Consider the following 15459-nt stretch of genomic DNA (forward strand, 5'->3'; position numbering starts at 1 on the left):
TTGTTTAACATACTGGTAATACGATGTCAGGAGTGTCTAACAGGAAGCCTTGATATATATTTTTTGTCTTCCCCTTATGTACCGGTTATGATACCCGATTTTAAAGTTGTTCAAACTTGGCTGCATCGACTCTATATGTTGTACTAAGTTTAATTTGGAGGCCTCTTTAACTAGTAAACAACTTCAACCATTGATTTTAAATATACTGGCACCCTTGGGCCACTGAGTCTCTTTGGAGAAATAGGTCACTGGTCTTGTGATAGGTTCTGATTTTCATGTATGAGTTTTGTTTCACCCCCATAATTGCTATTTGTTTTTAGTTATACTTCCCTAATGGGGTGTTTAAGATAGAGTAGATAGCCCCTATCTACTCTGACAAAAACGGCTTTTCCTCCCCTACTGTTAAGGTCAGCTAAGGCTCCTAAGGAGTTATGTTGTAGGGCACTGGGAGGAGACCTTTGACTCCTTTGGACTTCTTTTCTCTACTAGTTATGTCATCTGCTAGGATGAGTCAAGGCTAGGATGACTTCCCTTGGAAATCTTAGGGACATTTCCCCCTCCAATGACCCTCTTCTTAGCCAAATACACACTAATTGTCTCCTGGTATCTCTGGGGCCCTGACAATTTCCCTAACCAGGAGTTTGAGTGACACATCTGAGTTTCAGGGCCTTCTAGAGGGTTTTCATAGTGGTCTGGGTCCTCACTGACCTTGAAGGGTGAGGTTCAAAATATTGGTCATCCTAAGTATCAGTTGTTGAACACCCAGAAGGCCAGTTCTACCAATCTTGAAGTGGAAGTAGAGGGTTTTAATTTACACTTTTGTAATCTTATAGTTACCTCTTCCATTAAATAAGGGTCAGTACTAGTACTGGGAGTCACAATGTCATAGTGTATCTGTCCTATAGGTAATGACTATTATCTCAAACTACTGCTTAATTTTTTTCTGTTAGAAATTGATTGTACTTCTGCAAAATGTTGACAGGGAACAGTTACAAAGTTTGAAAGGAAAATATAAAACAAAACTAAAAAGTGTAAAACAAATCTAGAATAGAATAGCTCTGAACCAAAAAGCATTAACTTTTATAGTGATATGAATCTTTATCAAATATATTTAAGGAAAATCCATTTTGTTTGAAAAATAAGTCTAGTTTTGTCTGAAAGTTTTATTTAAGAGTATTTGAGAGTTTTTTTTTTTTTTCCATGAATCTGATAGCAATGCTTCAGTGAAGAGTCAAAACTGTGGAGCAAAAATTTCAGAGCAACCATGATTAGTAATTTGAGGAAAGTTTAGCAATTGGCTAAACAATCTAGTTGTTTCCATTGTAGACAGCATTTTAGAATAATGATTATGACTGATAGCATTACATCATGACCATCAAGCTCTCCTTATCTCTCCCAAAATACACTAATATTTTCATTTTAGTCTAAAAAATAGAATAATTTCAAACTTTGTATCTTAACAATAAGTTATTTTATCTAATTATAAAACACTAAATTGAATAAATAAATCCCCAGTTAATTTGTGTTTTAAAAATAAGTGAAAAGTTTTAAAAATAAGGTAGATTTCTTTACAAGTATATTTCCTGGATGAAGAATGCCCAATCTCTTAATGTGGCACTATTTGGATGCATTTAATTATCTTTGCTTAAAATCAATCAATATTCATAATACAATTAGAAGCATGCAAACATGACCTTAAAAAGGCTATCCCTACACACAATTTTAGTTTAGAGGACACCAGCTTGGTAAAGTGTCCTAAGCTTTATATTTTAAATTTGTATGCTTGGGAACACAAATATGTTTAACATACATAGAACTTGGTAATACTTAGCATCACAGCTATGAAGAAGTCATATGTGTATGTGTGTGTGTGTGTGTGTGTGTGTGTGTATATATAAAATCACTTAGACTTTCCTTTTGAAGCAAAATTTAAAATTTATAACTCATGAGGATGATTATAATTATGTGGTATCTAAGCCCAGGGTTGGAAAGACCCCAGCATAATATTTTCCAACCCCAAAGAAGAACTCAATGAAGAGGGTTTGAATATTTTATTTTCACATGCTTCTTTGTTGTGGCAAGCCAGGTTGTCTACAAGCTGGGGAATACATAGAATAAGTTGAATGTCCACTGCACAGATGCATATCTTCAGGAGCTTTATGAGTACAGTCTTTTACTTTACAACCAAGGACGTTCTGTTTTTATGATCATCTAAAAATTGGAGATAAGGGAAATGGTCAGTTTCCCCTCTCCATGTCCTTCATTATCACATTTTTTAGAGTTCTTATTTCACTTCCAGAAAAAAAATAAGCTTTTCTAAGCACTGATTAGTGTTTACCCCAATGCTCTACCTCTTTGGTGCCTCAGAAATCCCTTAATATCCCTCACAATCTTATGCTGCCTCATGTCTTCCATGAAGCACTCAGAACAGGCTCCAGAGGCACATTGCATCCATATTTTACAATAGCAGTGATACCACCGGTTATTGGTGACAAGTTCTGCTTCCTAAAATGTTGAAGTTTGAACATCAGAGAAGCACGCTGAGGCAAGCATAAAAAGCAGGTTTTATTTAAAGGTAGTAACACAGACTTCTCCCTGGGGGGAGAACTGGGCCATGGCTGCCATAGCACCCTGTCCCTTTTATAGACTAAAGTTTCCTTTGTTCTCTTGCTCACCCCACCATCTTTCTCCTTCCCGCCTACTCCTAATCTCCTGATTAGGCCCAGGAGATGCAGGTGGGATGGCCAAAAGGTGGAAAGCAGATGGGCAGGGGGAAGGACCAAGTGGAATGATCCAGGCAGGTAGCAGCCCAGGGGCATTAATTTACAACTCCCTGTCTGCAACCTTTTGGGAGGTATTCTTGATAATCAAAGAGCTCTGGAGACATTGACATTTCAATCTCCCAGGGGCGGTCTCCAATTTCCTGGATCCAAACTGGCCTCCATTTTCTCTATTTGAACCAATCACCTATCTATCGTACCTGCATATCTTTAATTCTGGCTTCAGCAGTACAAAGGACAAGAACCTATCAGCAAGCATGTTAAAGTAATTAAGATAGCAAGTCTATTCCATTTCATTTGCAGATTGGACTATTCATTGAAGTCCTTGTGCTACAGTCACAGTGAGTTCTAAGCAGATCTAACAGTCTGATTGGCATGACATGTAACTTCTATTGCCTAGTCCAGGAATAGATTACTTGTTAGCCTATGGAGAATATGAAAAATGTTTAATAGGCACCAATAACAGCAAATCAGCTCCAAGAGGCAATATAAAGTTCACTATAAAATCTTGTGTTAATAAAGAACCCTGCACAGTAAGCTTTCCTGGGCAAATGTGCAATACTAATCTATGTGTTTGCACTACAAAGGTGTAAAAAGAATAAGATACCTCTGAAAGATATAACTGCCATAAGCTGATACAAAGTGTTCCTTGGGTGATGACACCCAAGGGTAGCATCACCTGTATTTGTGAAGACCAGGTTCTCAACACAATAGGCTTTACTTGTAAGTTAGATATTCTCCCTCCCTCCAAAGGATCAGTTAGATAAATCACCAGGGGCTTACTTGTACTGTCCAAAGCCAGTTAATGCTCCTTGTCGCTAATGTGATGTCTTGAGGAGCCAGCAACAGTAAGTTATTTCTTATGCCCCAGAACAACTTAAGAAAATGTTCAGTGGATGTGTCTTTTATCTATAACTTTAATGCTGGTGGCCATTGGTGAGTTAATAAACAAATATCTGAATTTCTCATTTAATGTACTCAGTGCTTCAGACATATAAGCAATCCACTCCTTCACAGAGTTACTTTTAGTCTTTAAGGCTTGTTTTAGCAGACCATTCATTCTTTCAATTAACCCAGTTCCTGTTGGATTGTAAGTAGTTGGAAAATCAATAATATGTCCTGGTTTTGAGCCAACTGTTCTATGTCATGGCCTGTGAAATGAGTCCCTTAGTTGTTCTCAATTATTCGTCGTATGCCGTACATGGCTCAGCAGGATCAGTCCCTTAATAGTTGTCTTTTTATTGGCTCTTTTGTTGAGAAAGGCTTGCATCAAGCCTGTGACTGTTTCCACAAAAGTCAGAGCATATATGGTCCCTTATGGTAATGGGAATGGGCCAATGTAGTGTATTTCCTATCACTGAGGAGGGAAATCACTTTATTTGATATGGTAGCATCCAGGTGGGTAGGATTGAGAGCAGTCAAGACAGTTTGGCATGTAGAAACCTATAAGATAGCTTTATGGGAAGTCTCTGGCTTGTCACAGCTGTCCACATAGTTGTTGATCTGCATGCTTTAATCTATGGTATAGTCAAGTGGCAACATCTTCTGCTGGGGCTTCCTCCAGTGGTCCTATCTTTCCCAGTTGTATGACTTTGGTGCTTTTCTGGTGATGGGCTCTATGGCAAGATGGGCAGCATATAGGCACATAGGTGTTTTCTCCAACAGGCTGTATTGTTCCTTTGCCCCCTTCCATAACTGTGGAAAAATATAAGGGGGATCTTAGGTTCCTTAATTCAGTGTCATAAGCCCCATCCAAAGCCATCTGGAGTGATATGAATAGTAAACTCAGCAGGTTTTGATGTGTCTAGAATCCCAAGGGCTTATGTCTGTTTTACTATTACTCAGCCTGATTACACGCCTCAATATTTTGATCAGTCCATCCCATACTTTGTCCTCCTACACAAATTATATAGTCATTATGATTTTGCTATGCAGTGTACCCCCAAAACTTCTATGTTAGTGCAGGAATATTCAGAGGTGAATTGATTAAATTATGAGAGCTGTAACCTAATCAACCCATTGTAGTTTGAATGAACTGCCTCTAGGCAGGTGGGGTCTGGCTAGAGGAGGTGGGTCACTGGCGATGTGCCTCGGAATGGTTCTTTTTCCCTGTGGCTTCTTCTCCACCTTCTCTGCTTCCCAGCTACAATAAGTTGAGTTGTTATTTCCCACCATGATGTTCTGTTTCACCTCGGGTCCAGAGTAGTAGAGTTGACTGACCATGGACTAAGACCTCTAAAACCATGAACCCCAAACAAACATTTCCTCCTCTAAGTTATTCTTGTCAGGTATATCTGTCACAGGTATTTCTCTCATAACCAAGGGTTCAGAGACTCCTCATAGGGAGCATGGGCCTTACTTTTATTACATCTCCTAATAAGACAGGTTTTGTCTCCTTTTGGAGTAGGAGTCTATTCTACCTTTCTGACTGTCTCCCTTTTCTTTTTGTCATTGAAAGGAATTGACTAAAATAGTTTGTCCTTTGGCAATCGCTTCCACATCTGTATCAGAGTGACATCAGGATGTTCATTTATTTTCCTTTCATCTACTCCGTGGCTATTAAGTGCACCCAATTCCATTTCTGGGATACTTGAATAGGACCTTCCAGTTTAGGCTGGGTTTTACAGACTACTCTTTTTCGCAATCTTTCCATCTGCCCTAGATCTGCAATCAGGTGTGCTGCTTGCTGGAAAAACTTTCCAAATAATGGTGATAATATTAATACCAAGTCACTATGAATGGATGGTGGGGCCCTGTGTAACACTGCATCTCTCATTCTGGAAGTGAAAGTTATTCTCTCTGTCCTGGGAAAGGCTGAACATAAATATCAGTTTCTGCAAATAGTCCTGTAATTCTTCCATAGAGACCAGGGTGCCTCTAGGCATTGGAATATGTCCAGCATTTGACCGCATATTGAGAATGGCAAAGAGCAGCCAAGCTAATATAATGACCTCACATTTTCATCAGTGGCACTGGTGTAAAGTTGCCGATGCAAAGCAGGGAAAGCAGTTACTGAAGTCATTTTAGACAGTTCTGTATCATTCAACATTATCCATCTGCTCCTGTGTCCCACAAACAGAGCAGCCATGACATTATAATTTCTTTTGTTTTTCTGTCTGAACTTGGATCCCAGTTCCACCAGCTCTGCCAGGGTATATGATCTCTTGGTGGTGTGTAAATATCTCTCTGGAGCAGGGAGCAAATCTGGATTAGTCCCTCAGGCCATTCCTGCTGGGTCTTTAACTTTTGGTCACCATTACAGGTCTAGCTTCCATTATATCTTCATCCTCCACCTCAACTCCCAAGTCACTGGAACTAATGAACTCCCTAAGTGGATCCCACATGTAAGATTCTCAGTTTCCACTAGTCACCAACATCCTACTATGGGCTCTGGGCCCACAATGTCCCCTCAGTTTAGTATAATGACACTCCACCACCTGTAGGCATTCACCTGAAAGTTCTAAATGCTGTGACAGCACATCCTTGCTCTCCACTTGTGCTGAACAAACTTATCTTTCTTGTTTTAACTCTCTGAAGAGGTGAACCTGACTAGATAACTCTTGGTTTGTAGCTGACTTCAATGCATACATCAGGGGACCTTGCCACCACTGCAATGGCATTTTTTCTTTTCTTTCATTTTTCCAAGAATACTTTGGATGCTGCTTCTAACACTTGAAGCACACCACTTTGCATTTTTGGGGTGCCCCCAAGTGTACCAGTAGTGCCCACCCCTCCAACAGAGAACCTACCTCAAACCTCATTAGGGCTTTTGGCCAGCCCAGAATTTCCCCTGCAGATCCTCTGTCCTTTTTCAACTTTGGAATCAACTCAACACATTTCTCTTTGGGATTCTGCAGACTACACTAATTATTCCACCCTAGGGATGCAAAGGCTCCAACATACTGTTTTGGATACTAAAGAAAAAATGTAGAGGACTCAAAGGAGAGGGTTTGGACATTTTATTACTCATGCATTCCTTGCAGTGGCAGATCAGGAGGGTTACATCACTCCTACAAGCAGGGGAATACATAAGATAGGTTGCATACCCACTGTTCAGCTGGATTTCTTCAGATGTTTCCTGAGTGCATTGTTTTGCTTTACAACCAAGGTCACTCTGTTTTCAACCTCAGCTGAAAATTGGAGACAAGAGAAGTGGCCAGTTTCCCCTTTCCATTTCCTTTGTTCTCGAATTCTTTAGAGTCTTTCTTACCTCACTGCTTAGAACAATAAGCTTTCTTTCCTAGGCACTGAACAGTGTTTACCTCAAGACTGTCTTCTAGATGTGGAAGTCGGAAGTTCAGAAGGGGACTTGCAGAACTAAAAGCAACCTGTCAGTCAGGTTGAATTCCTTCTTGAAGCTCTAAAGAAGAATATATTTCCTTGCTTTTGCTAGCCTTTATAAGTTACTTGTATTCTTTATCTCAAGGCCCCTTTCCCCCATCTTAAAGCCACCAACATAGCATCATCAACTCTCTGACTCTGATGCTCCTGTATCCTTCTTTAAAGGATTCATGTGAGCTGGGCACAGTGGTGCACATGTGTGATCCCAGGAAATCAGGAGACTAAGGCAGGAGGATTGCAAATTCAAAGCCAGTTTCCACAATGTAGTGAATGAATCAGACATAACTTTCCTATGTTTGTATACGAATACCTGACCAGTGTAACTCCACATCATGTACAAGCACAAGAATCGAAAGTTATACTCCATGTATCTACAATATGTCAAAATACACTCTACTATCATGTATAACTTAAAAGAACAAATAAAAAATTTTTGAAAATAGCAAAAGAGATGGAGATATAGCCCAGTTATAAAGCAATACTGGGTTTGATCACCATAACAGAAAAAAAATAGAAAATATTCTTTTAGTAAGAGTTGTATTCATGCACAGCTTTCCTTTAAAATAAACATAAAGAATCACAAGGTCTTCATGGCAATCAGTTTCAATAGGATACAAAAACAATCCATGTAATGAATATGCCAAATATTAACTAAAAATGTGCAAATGTAAACAAATTTAAACCTCACACTTTCCTTTATTTATCAAGAGGAATTGGGGTCTAAATGATTTAGATAATTACCTGAATACTCTCTTTTATTTTTGTTGTAATACAAGGTTAAAAATGCAAAGAAAAATTCTTCCATTTTCCATTTATCTGTTTCATTCTTGACTAGGCCTGACATTGTCTTAAAAATATATGAAGACTTATCTTTATTTTAAATTAATTTTTAAAACTTCCTTTTCTCTGTGTTGCACAATGAAAAAAAAGTATCCATTTCCACTATCCACTTTAATGATTGAAAGAAAAAAAATAACAGCTTTTAACTATGTAACTTTGTTAGTTTATGTAATATATAATTTACCTTATGATAACAATAAAACACATTTATTTAATTTAACAGAAAAATTTAAAATGTAATTTTAAAAAATTTTGAGGAAGATAGTCCAAGTAAATGTAAATTGCAGAAGAAAAAAAATTCACTGTCAGATAAAAGGTAAATCTGAATGTAGAAAGGAAAGGACATGATGTCAAAATAACTTCTAGCTAGTTTAGCCTTTCAATTTAAGAAATGAAAAAATCTAAATATACTCTGACACCCTGTTTTGTTAGTGGGAAATAACTACAGGATAACATCTGGTGATAATGCAAACTTTGAAGTTCCTAAGTGACAGAAAATGAATTAGGAAAAATGCCCTAGAAATATTAAATTTGCTTTTGCAGCTCAAACTGTAACTGTTAAAAATACATTTTGTAAATCAATAGGAACAACCAACTCTAAAATATTTCATACTTCTCTTATTTAATGGAGCCTGCCAATGGATGAAGCAAGTTACTTCAATTGATCTGGCAGTCAGCATACTGAATTACTAAGCTTGCCTATAATTTATCAAAAACCTTCTATTCAGCTTTCCTTAATCTAAATCACTCTGATAGTCACTGCTACAGACATTCCTATATTAAAACTATTATTTAGAATATTTTAGAGACAACTAAGATAGAGGAATTGGGAAATACACTGACAAGTAACTACAAGGCTTACATAATTCAACATAGGGTTTAGGAAATTCTGCAATATAATTCATAGTTAAAACTTAGGATGATTATATTGATCTACACGTGCTGCAAATATGTAAGTGAATGTTTATACAAGTATGTACTTCATTTCTAAATATGCGTTTTTAAAAATCAGTTTTGTATGTGTGTGTGTGTTGTTGTCTGTTTTGAACTTTTAGATGGTATTGCAGTCAGGAAGTTTAACTAATATCATAAAGAACAGTAATCACTTGACTCTCCAATTTAAATGACATTAATTTTTTTGTTAGATGAGAGAGAGAGAGAGGGTGAACCTATGTGCTATGTTTTTTAGTGCTTGCCGTACTTGCTCAGGAAATACAGTACGTGATTCTCTAATTGTATCTCTCTTCCTCATTTGATCTGGTGACCTAAATGCTGAATTACAGGAATCAGTTTAAACTGTTCAAATGAGGGCAAAATGCAAGAATTTTTCATTTCTATGGAGAAACAAAGAACTCCTTGTTTAACATGATATGGAGAACAAATGAAATTACTACAGCCATTGGGCTTCCATGGGTGAATCCATTCAGAGTTTAAAGCCACTACATGTAATAAAGAAAGGAATATGATCAAAAATAAATAGTTCTAGGATTTTGAGCTATGTCTAAAGTTTGTCTGCTTATAGACTTTTCAGTTATGTAAATCAATAAATTCACTTTATTATAGAAAGCAGTTTGAACTTGGTTTCATTTAACTTGCAAATGAAAACTTTTTAACATTTATATATACCCTTGGTTATGAGATGTCAATCACCATCTGTTCCATCTTTAATATCATTATTAAAGAAATCATATCACAAATAATCACAAATGGGCTTTTGCAACGAGAAAGTGGATAATTTGGTTCCATTCCTAACTGCACATGATTGGAGACAGGGAGAAAAATTGATAAAACTTTACACCAATAACTGTTCAGAGACTTATAACTTTCATGGTTTGGCATAAAAAAATAAAATGCCATGTCAAAACCCTTTTTTAGGGGACCTGTAATCCTAGTGACTCAGGAGGCTGAGGTAGTAGGATTGTGACTTCAAAGCCAACCTGAGCAATTTAGTTAGGCCCTAAGCAACTCAGTGAGACCCTGTCTCTAAATAAAATACAAAAGGGCTGGGGATGTGGCTCAGGGATTAAGTGCCCCTGGGCTCAATCCACACTTCAAAAACAAGAACAACAACAATAAAAACACCTGTTTTACGAACCCAGAAATTAGAAATTTACAGAATGAAGTTAAGAGGAGGAATTGAAATCATAAAAGCTTGTAGTGGAGTCAGTGCTACAGAGGCCATGTTGCTCATTGATATGCTGTAGTAATAAAGAACAGAAACTACTAGCAAATGAAGTCAGTTTATGGAAAGTTAAAAGAAGACAATTTGATAGAGTTTTATGTGTTGAGTTTTTTGTCCTACAAATTTATAGAATTTGTTCATTAGTTGTAATAGATTTTTTATTGTTGTTTTTTGGTGGAGATGTTAGGATTTTCTATATGTAAGACCTTATCATTTATAAACAGATAATTTAACTCCTACAGATTTGGATGCATTTTATTTATTTTTTCCTGCCCAATTCTTCAGGTAGCACTGCCAAAACTATATGGAATAGAAATGGTTAAAGTGGGAATCCTTGTCTTCCTTCATTTCTTAAAAGACAAGATTTCAGCCTTTTACCATTAAGTATGGCATTAGCTCTAGGGTTATCACATATAGGTTTTACTATGCTGAGGTACTTTCTTTCTTTATCTAGTTTTTTATAGTTTTTATCATAAAAGGATGTCAAATTTTGTCAAATGCTTTTTCTGTATCTATTGAGGTGATCATATAATTTTAACCCTTCATTCTGTAAACATAGTGTATTGTATTTATCAATTTGGGTTTGTTGAATCATCTTTACATTTAAAGGATAAATCTTACCTGAACATGGTATATGATCTTTTTATGTGATGTTGAATTTGGTTTGTTAGTATTTTGTTGAGGATTTTTGCATTTATGTTCATCCAGTCAGTGGAAGAGAAGTGATGTAGATTACTTGGAGTACTTCCTCTTAAAAGGATTGAATATTCACTTTCCTGGGCTTTTCCTTTTCTTCCACATAATTGATGAATAATGAAAACATGGATATACTCTTTTAAATCCAGAGATAGAAGTAAACTATTGAGAATGGAAGAGTTACAGTATAAACTTTCAATTGTCTACCTATGAATTATAAACATAAATAGAGGGATATTGTGTTTAAACCCCTGTGAATTAGAGTATCTTTGTCATAGTAGCTTAGTTTGCATCATAGGTAGTACCTTCTTTGTGGAGAGGAAATTGCTGGTGGTTAAGAGTGGAAATGGAAAATCCACTTGGACAGTATTCAGTAATTCATATGACAGATGATCTTCTCTGAAATAGTGTGATGGGAATAGGTATGGAAAGAAACAGATGGATAGATGATATATTTGGGAGATAAAGATGACAAAACTTCCTGACAGGTTGCAATTGGGGCCGAGTGAGAAAAATGAACTAAGGGTCACTCAGTGGTTTGAGTCTGTAGATTGAGATGGGGGCATATATATGTGGAGAGCACAGGATTTTGTGGGGAACTTAGGAGTTCAGTTTGGGATATGAGGTTTTTTTTTTTTTTTTTTGTATGCCTATTGTAAATCTAAGTGGAGATGTTGAGTAGGCAGTTGAATACACATGTCTGAGAACAGATAATAGATCAATATGTTGTTCTCTCATCTGTGAAATCTTGTCAATTTTATGAGCAGAATTAAGCATACCTCCTACATGTTTTTATGGTGATTTCTGTATGCTTTCATGGGACTATTTATCAAATTGAGTTATCTCTTTTTAGTTGTGTTTCAACTAGAGTGCAATGGACCTTGTCAGCATTTGCCTTTTACCTCAAATACATATCAGAGTTTCCAGGGACATGTGTGTTTTTTCACCTTTAGATAAGAGGTGTCCCCCAAAAGCTCATCTGTGAGACAATGCAAGAATTTTCAGAGATGAAATGATTAGATTATGAGAGGTGTGATATGATCGATAGATTAATCCACTGATATAGATTAACTGGGTAGTAATGTAGGCAGGTAGGGTATGGCTAGAAGAAATAGGTCACTGGGGATGTACCTTTGGGGTTTATATCTTGTTCCTGGTAAGTAGAGTTCTCTTTCTGGTTCAACATTTTTGGTTGTTATTGGAGTTTTCTTTCTGCCTCCTTGTTCGCACGTCCTGTGCTGATTTCCTCTGGCACGCCCTACTGCCATGAAGTTCTGCATCATCTTGAATCCAGGGTTATGGAGTCCACTGACCATGGACCACATCCCAAAAACCATGAGCTCCAAATCATTTTTTCCTCCTCCAATTGCTCTTGTCAGGTCTTTAGGTCACAGAGACACATAGTTGACTAAAACAATATTCCTCAATAATTTTCTTTCCCCTTCTTTGAAGAAGTCTTAATATGAAAGTCACAACTTATTCTTTTAAATTTCTAATGCTTTTTTTTGGTTCCTTTGTATTTGTTTTTCCTTATGTGAAATTTTTGGATGATTTACGCAATGAATGTAAAAAGAAATTGTATTGTAGAGGTAATCATAAATAACATTTCCTTGCTCTGGCATTTTTTGTGATTTTAATATGATAATTGATTATAATTTTAAATGAGTAGGAAAAATAACTTGGAAAATGGTAGAAGAATTGTATTGTGTGCATCGCTATTATGAAGCAAAACTTTTGAGTATATCACTACATTAATTTGAATAAAGCAGAGGACATTTATTATATAATGGGGAAATCTCATGGATAGCAGAATGATGGCAAACCTTAGACTCATAGAGTGGGAGGCTAAAAATTTAGCCATGAATTTTGTAGTAGGTTGCTAAGGTAAGAGAAGCATGTGAGAAACACTTATTGAATCACTTAGATCACCTTTGGGTAATAAGAAGATGATAGCTGAGAAGCTGATGTATAGGCTGCTTAGAACAAAAAAATTGGTTATTTTACAAACAAAAGTGGAATGCTCCAGAAATAAGCTGAAACATAAATAGTAAAACTTGGTTAAGTGAATATAGATAAGCTGGTGTCATTTTTTGTGTAATATTTTTGATTCTCATATATAACTCAACTATTAGTTTCTAATATATTCTTGAAATATGTAACAATTCATTTTTAAAGTACCTATCAACAAAAAAATGAGATTTTTATAAGTGCATTTCAATTTGAATACAAGTAAAATAAGGTTTATTTTGTAACCTTAATTCTCTAACACTGTAGTTTATTCAAACATAGAGGGTAGTAAATTGTATTATTATCTCCAGATAGTTACTCTTCTCTAAGAAGGTTATTATATCCCTGCAGCCAGTCTTCAACATGAGTTAAAAATAGTAATTGATAAATATAAAGCTTTCCCAATAAAATCATGAACAAGCAAGTATGTACCCTTTCACCATTACTTTTCACCACTATATCAGAAGTCCTAGATAATGCATAATACAAGAACAAGAAATAGAAATCTACATACGGGGAAGGAATAAGTAAACCATTTATAGATGATGAGATCATCTATATAGAAAATCCAAAATAATCAACATCAATAAAAAGATTAATACAATATAGCAGAGTTGCTGAGTACAATATTAATACAGTAAAATCAAAGATTTTCTATATACCAGCAAAGAACAAGTGAAATTTAAAATTAAAAACACAATGATCTTTACATTAATATCACTTCAAATAAAATAGATACGATGTGACAAAATATACAAAAGATCTATGTGAATAATGACAAAACTGAGGGGTCAAAGAAACCACAAGAGAAATTTAAAAATATTTTGAACTGAATGAAATGAAAATACAACTTATCAGTTTTTGTGGGATACAGCAAAAATTTCCTGGGGAGAAGTTTATAGTATTGAATGCACACAATAGAAAAATAAACAGATCTAAAATAAATCATCAAGGCTTATACCTAGAAAAATAAGAGTGAATTAAATTTAAAATGAGTAGAAGAAAAGAAATAATAAAATTTACAGTACAAATCAATGGAATTGACTGCACAGTGGTGCATGACTATAATCCTAGTGACTTGAGAAGCTGAGGCAGGACTGCAAGTTGAGGCCAACCTCAGCAACTTAGTGAGACTGTCAGCAACTTAGAAAGATTCTGTCTCAAAATAAAAAACTAAAAAGACTGGGGGTATAGTTCAGTGGTAAAGTGCCCCTGGGTTCAATTCCCACTACCCCCTATCCCCCCAAATCAATGAAATTTAAAATAGGAAATCAATAGAGCAAACCAATAGAAACAAAAGCTCTTTCTTTGAAGAGATCAATAAATTAAATAAACCTCCTATTTTGACCATACTTTCTTAAGTTAAGTAGGTAAAGCCAGATACAGGTAAAGAGTGAGAAACTGAAAAGGATTTTACTTTTTCTTATACTCACAGACCCCCTAGAGGACATATCATGTAGGTTGAATCAGGGGAATCACTAGATGCCTTTACTAAGTGGAGAGTAGGGATGAGGGGATTGTAGGCAAGTAACTTTATTATACTTTCTATGGGAAGAAATGGGAAAGGCAGTATAAGTAGGTTTATTTAGGATTGGTAAATTTGAAAAATTTTAGTGAAATAAGGAGCCTTGGGTCTGTCCTTGGTTATCTAGTACTTGGTCCTGGAGCAATTATGGAAGACGTATAGTGGGTCAGAGTGTCAGAACTTGATAAGGAAGAGAGTTGAGCTTATGGACTTACTATTAAATTCCCTGCTCATGAAATTAATATGGCTCTAGAAAGGGTCTCAAAATTGGGTAGAGACAACTTTTATAAAAACTATATTATACCATTAGGTTTTCCAGGCCAGTGCTGAGTACCATGACAAATCCAATGCTTATTGTTTTGTTCTATACCCAGTATTTGAAGTCTTTCTCCATACCAAGTTGCCCAATGTAGGAGTAGTGTTGATAAAGGCAGTCCCTTGCCACCGTGTTGGTCAGCCTTCTGTTGCTATAACAAAATACCTGAGGTACTGAATATACGAAGATGAAAGGTTTATTTTTACTCAGTTTGGGAGGTTTCAGTATGGTCAGTTGGTCCCATTGCTTTTCTCAATATTACCCAAAATCAATGTATAGACTGAATGCAATCCTGACCAAAATTCCAAGAACTAGAAAAAACAATTCTATAGTTTGTATGGAATTACAAAAAAAGAACAAGAACTCAAGGCATCTTGAAGGAAAAAAAAAAAAGCTGGAGCCATTACACTACCTGACTTTAAAGTATACTACAATGTTGTAGTAATCAACACAGTATGCCATTGGCATAAGAAACATACACAAGACTAATGAAGGAGAGTAAAGAGCCAGGAAGTAAACCCACCCATCTATAACTAACTGATATTTGACAAAGGTATTAATGACACACATTGAACAAAGGACAGCCTTTTGATAAATTGTACTGGGAAAACTGGATAACCACATGTGGAATATATAAATTATACCCTTATCTATCACCAGTTAGAAAAATTACCTCCAATTAAATTAGACTGAAATGTAAAACCTGAACCTATAGAACTGCTGAAAGAAAACAGAAGAAATGCTTTAGGACATTGGAATGGGCAAGGATTTG

At 36.0% G+C, this 15459-nt stretch overlaps 1 protein-coding gene across 1 annotated transcript in view; it reads right to left on the reverse strand.

The window, feature by feature from the left end:
- LOC124971549 (uncharacterized) overlaps nucleotides 1–12176 on the reverse strand; it is a 74943-nt gene extending 62767 nt beyond the window's left edge. The window contains exon 1 of the mRNA XM_047535265.1: nucleotides 11971–12176. Within this exon, the coding sequence (XP_047391221.1) occupies nucleotides 11971–12176 (206 nt within the window). The remainder of the gene's footprint in view (nucleotides 1–11970) is intronic.
- Nucleotides 12177–15459: the final 3283 nt, after the last annotated feature.

This window comes from Sciurus carolinensis, chromosome X (genome assembly GCF_902686445.1).
Source record: "Sciurus carolinensis chromosome X, mSciCar1.2, whole genome shotgun sequence".
Lineage (NCBI taxonomy): Eukaryota > Metazoa > Chordata > Mammalia > Rodentia > Sciuridae > Sciurus > Sciurus carolinensis.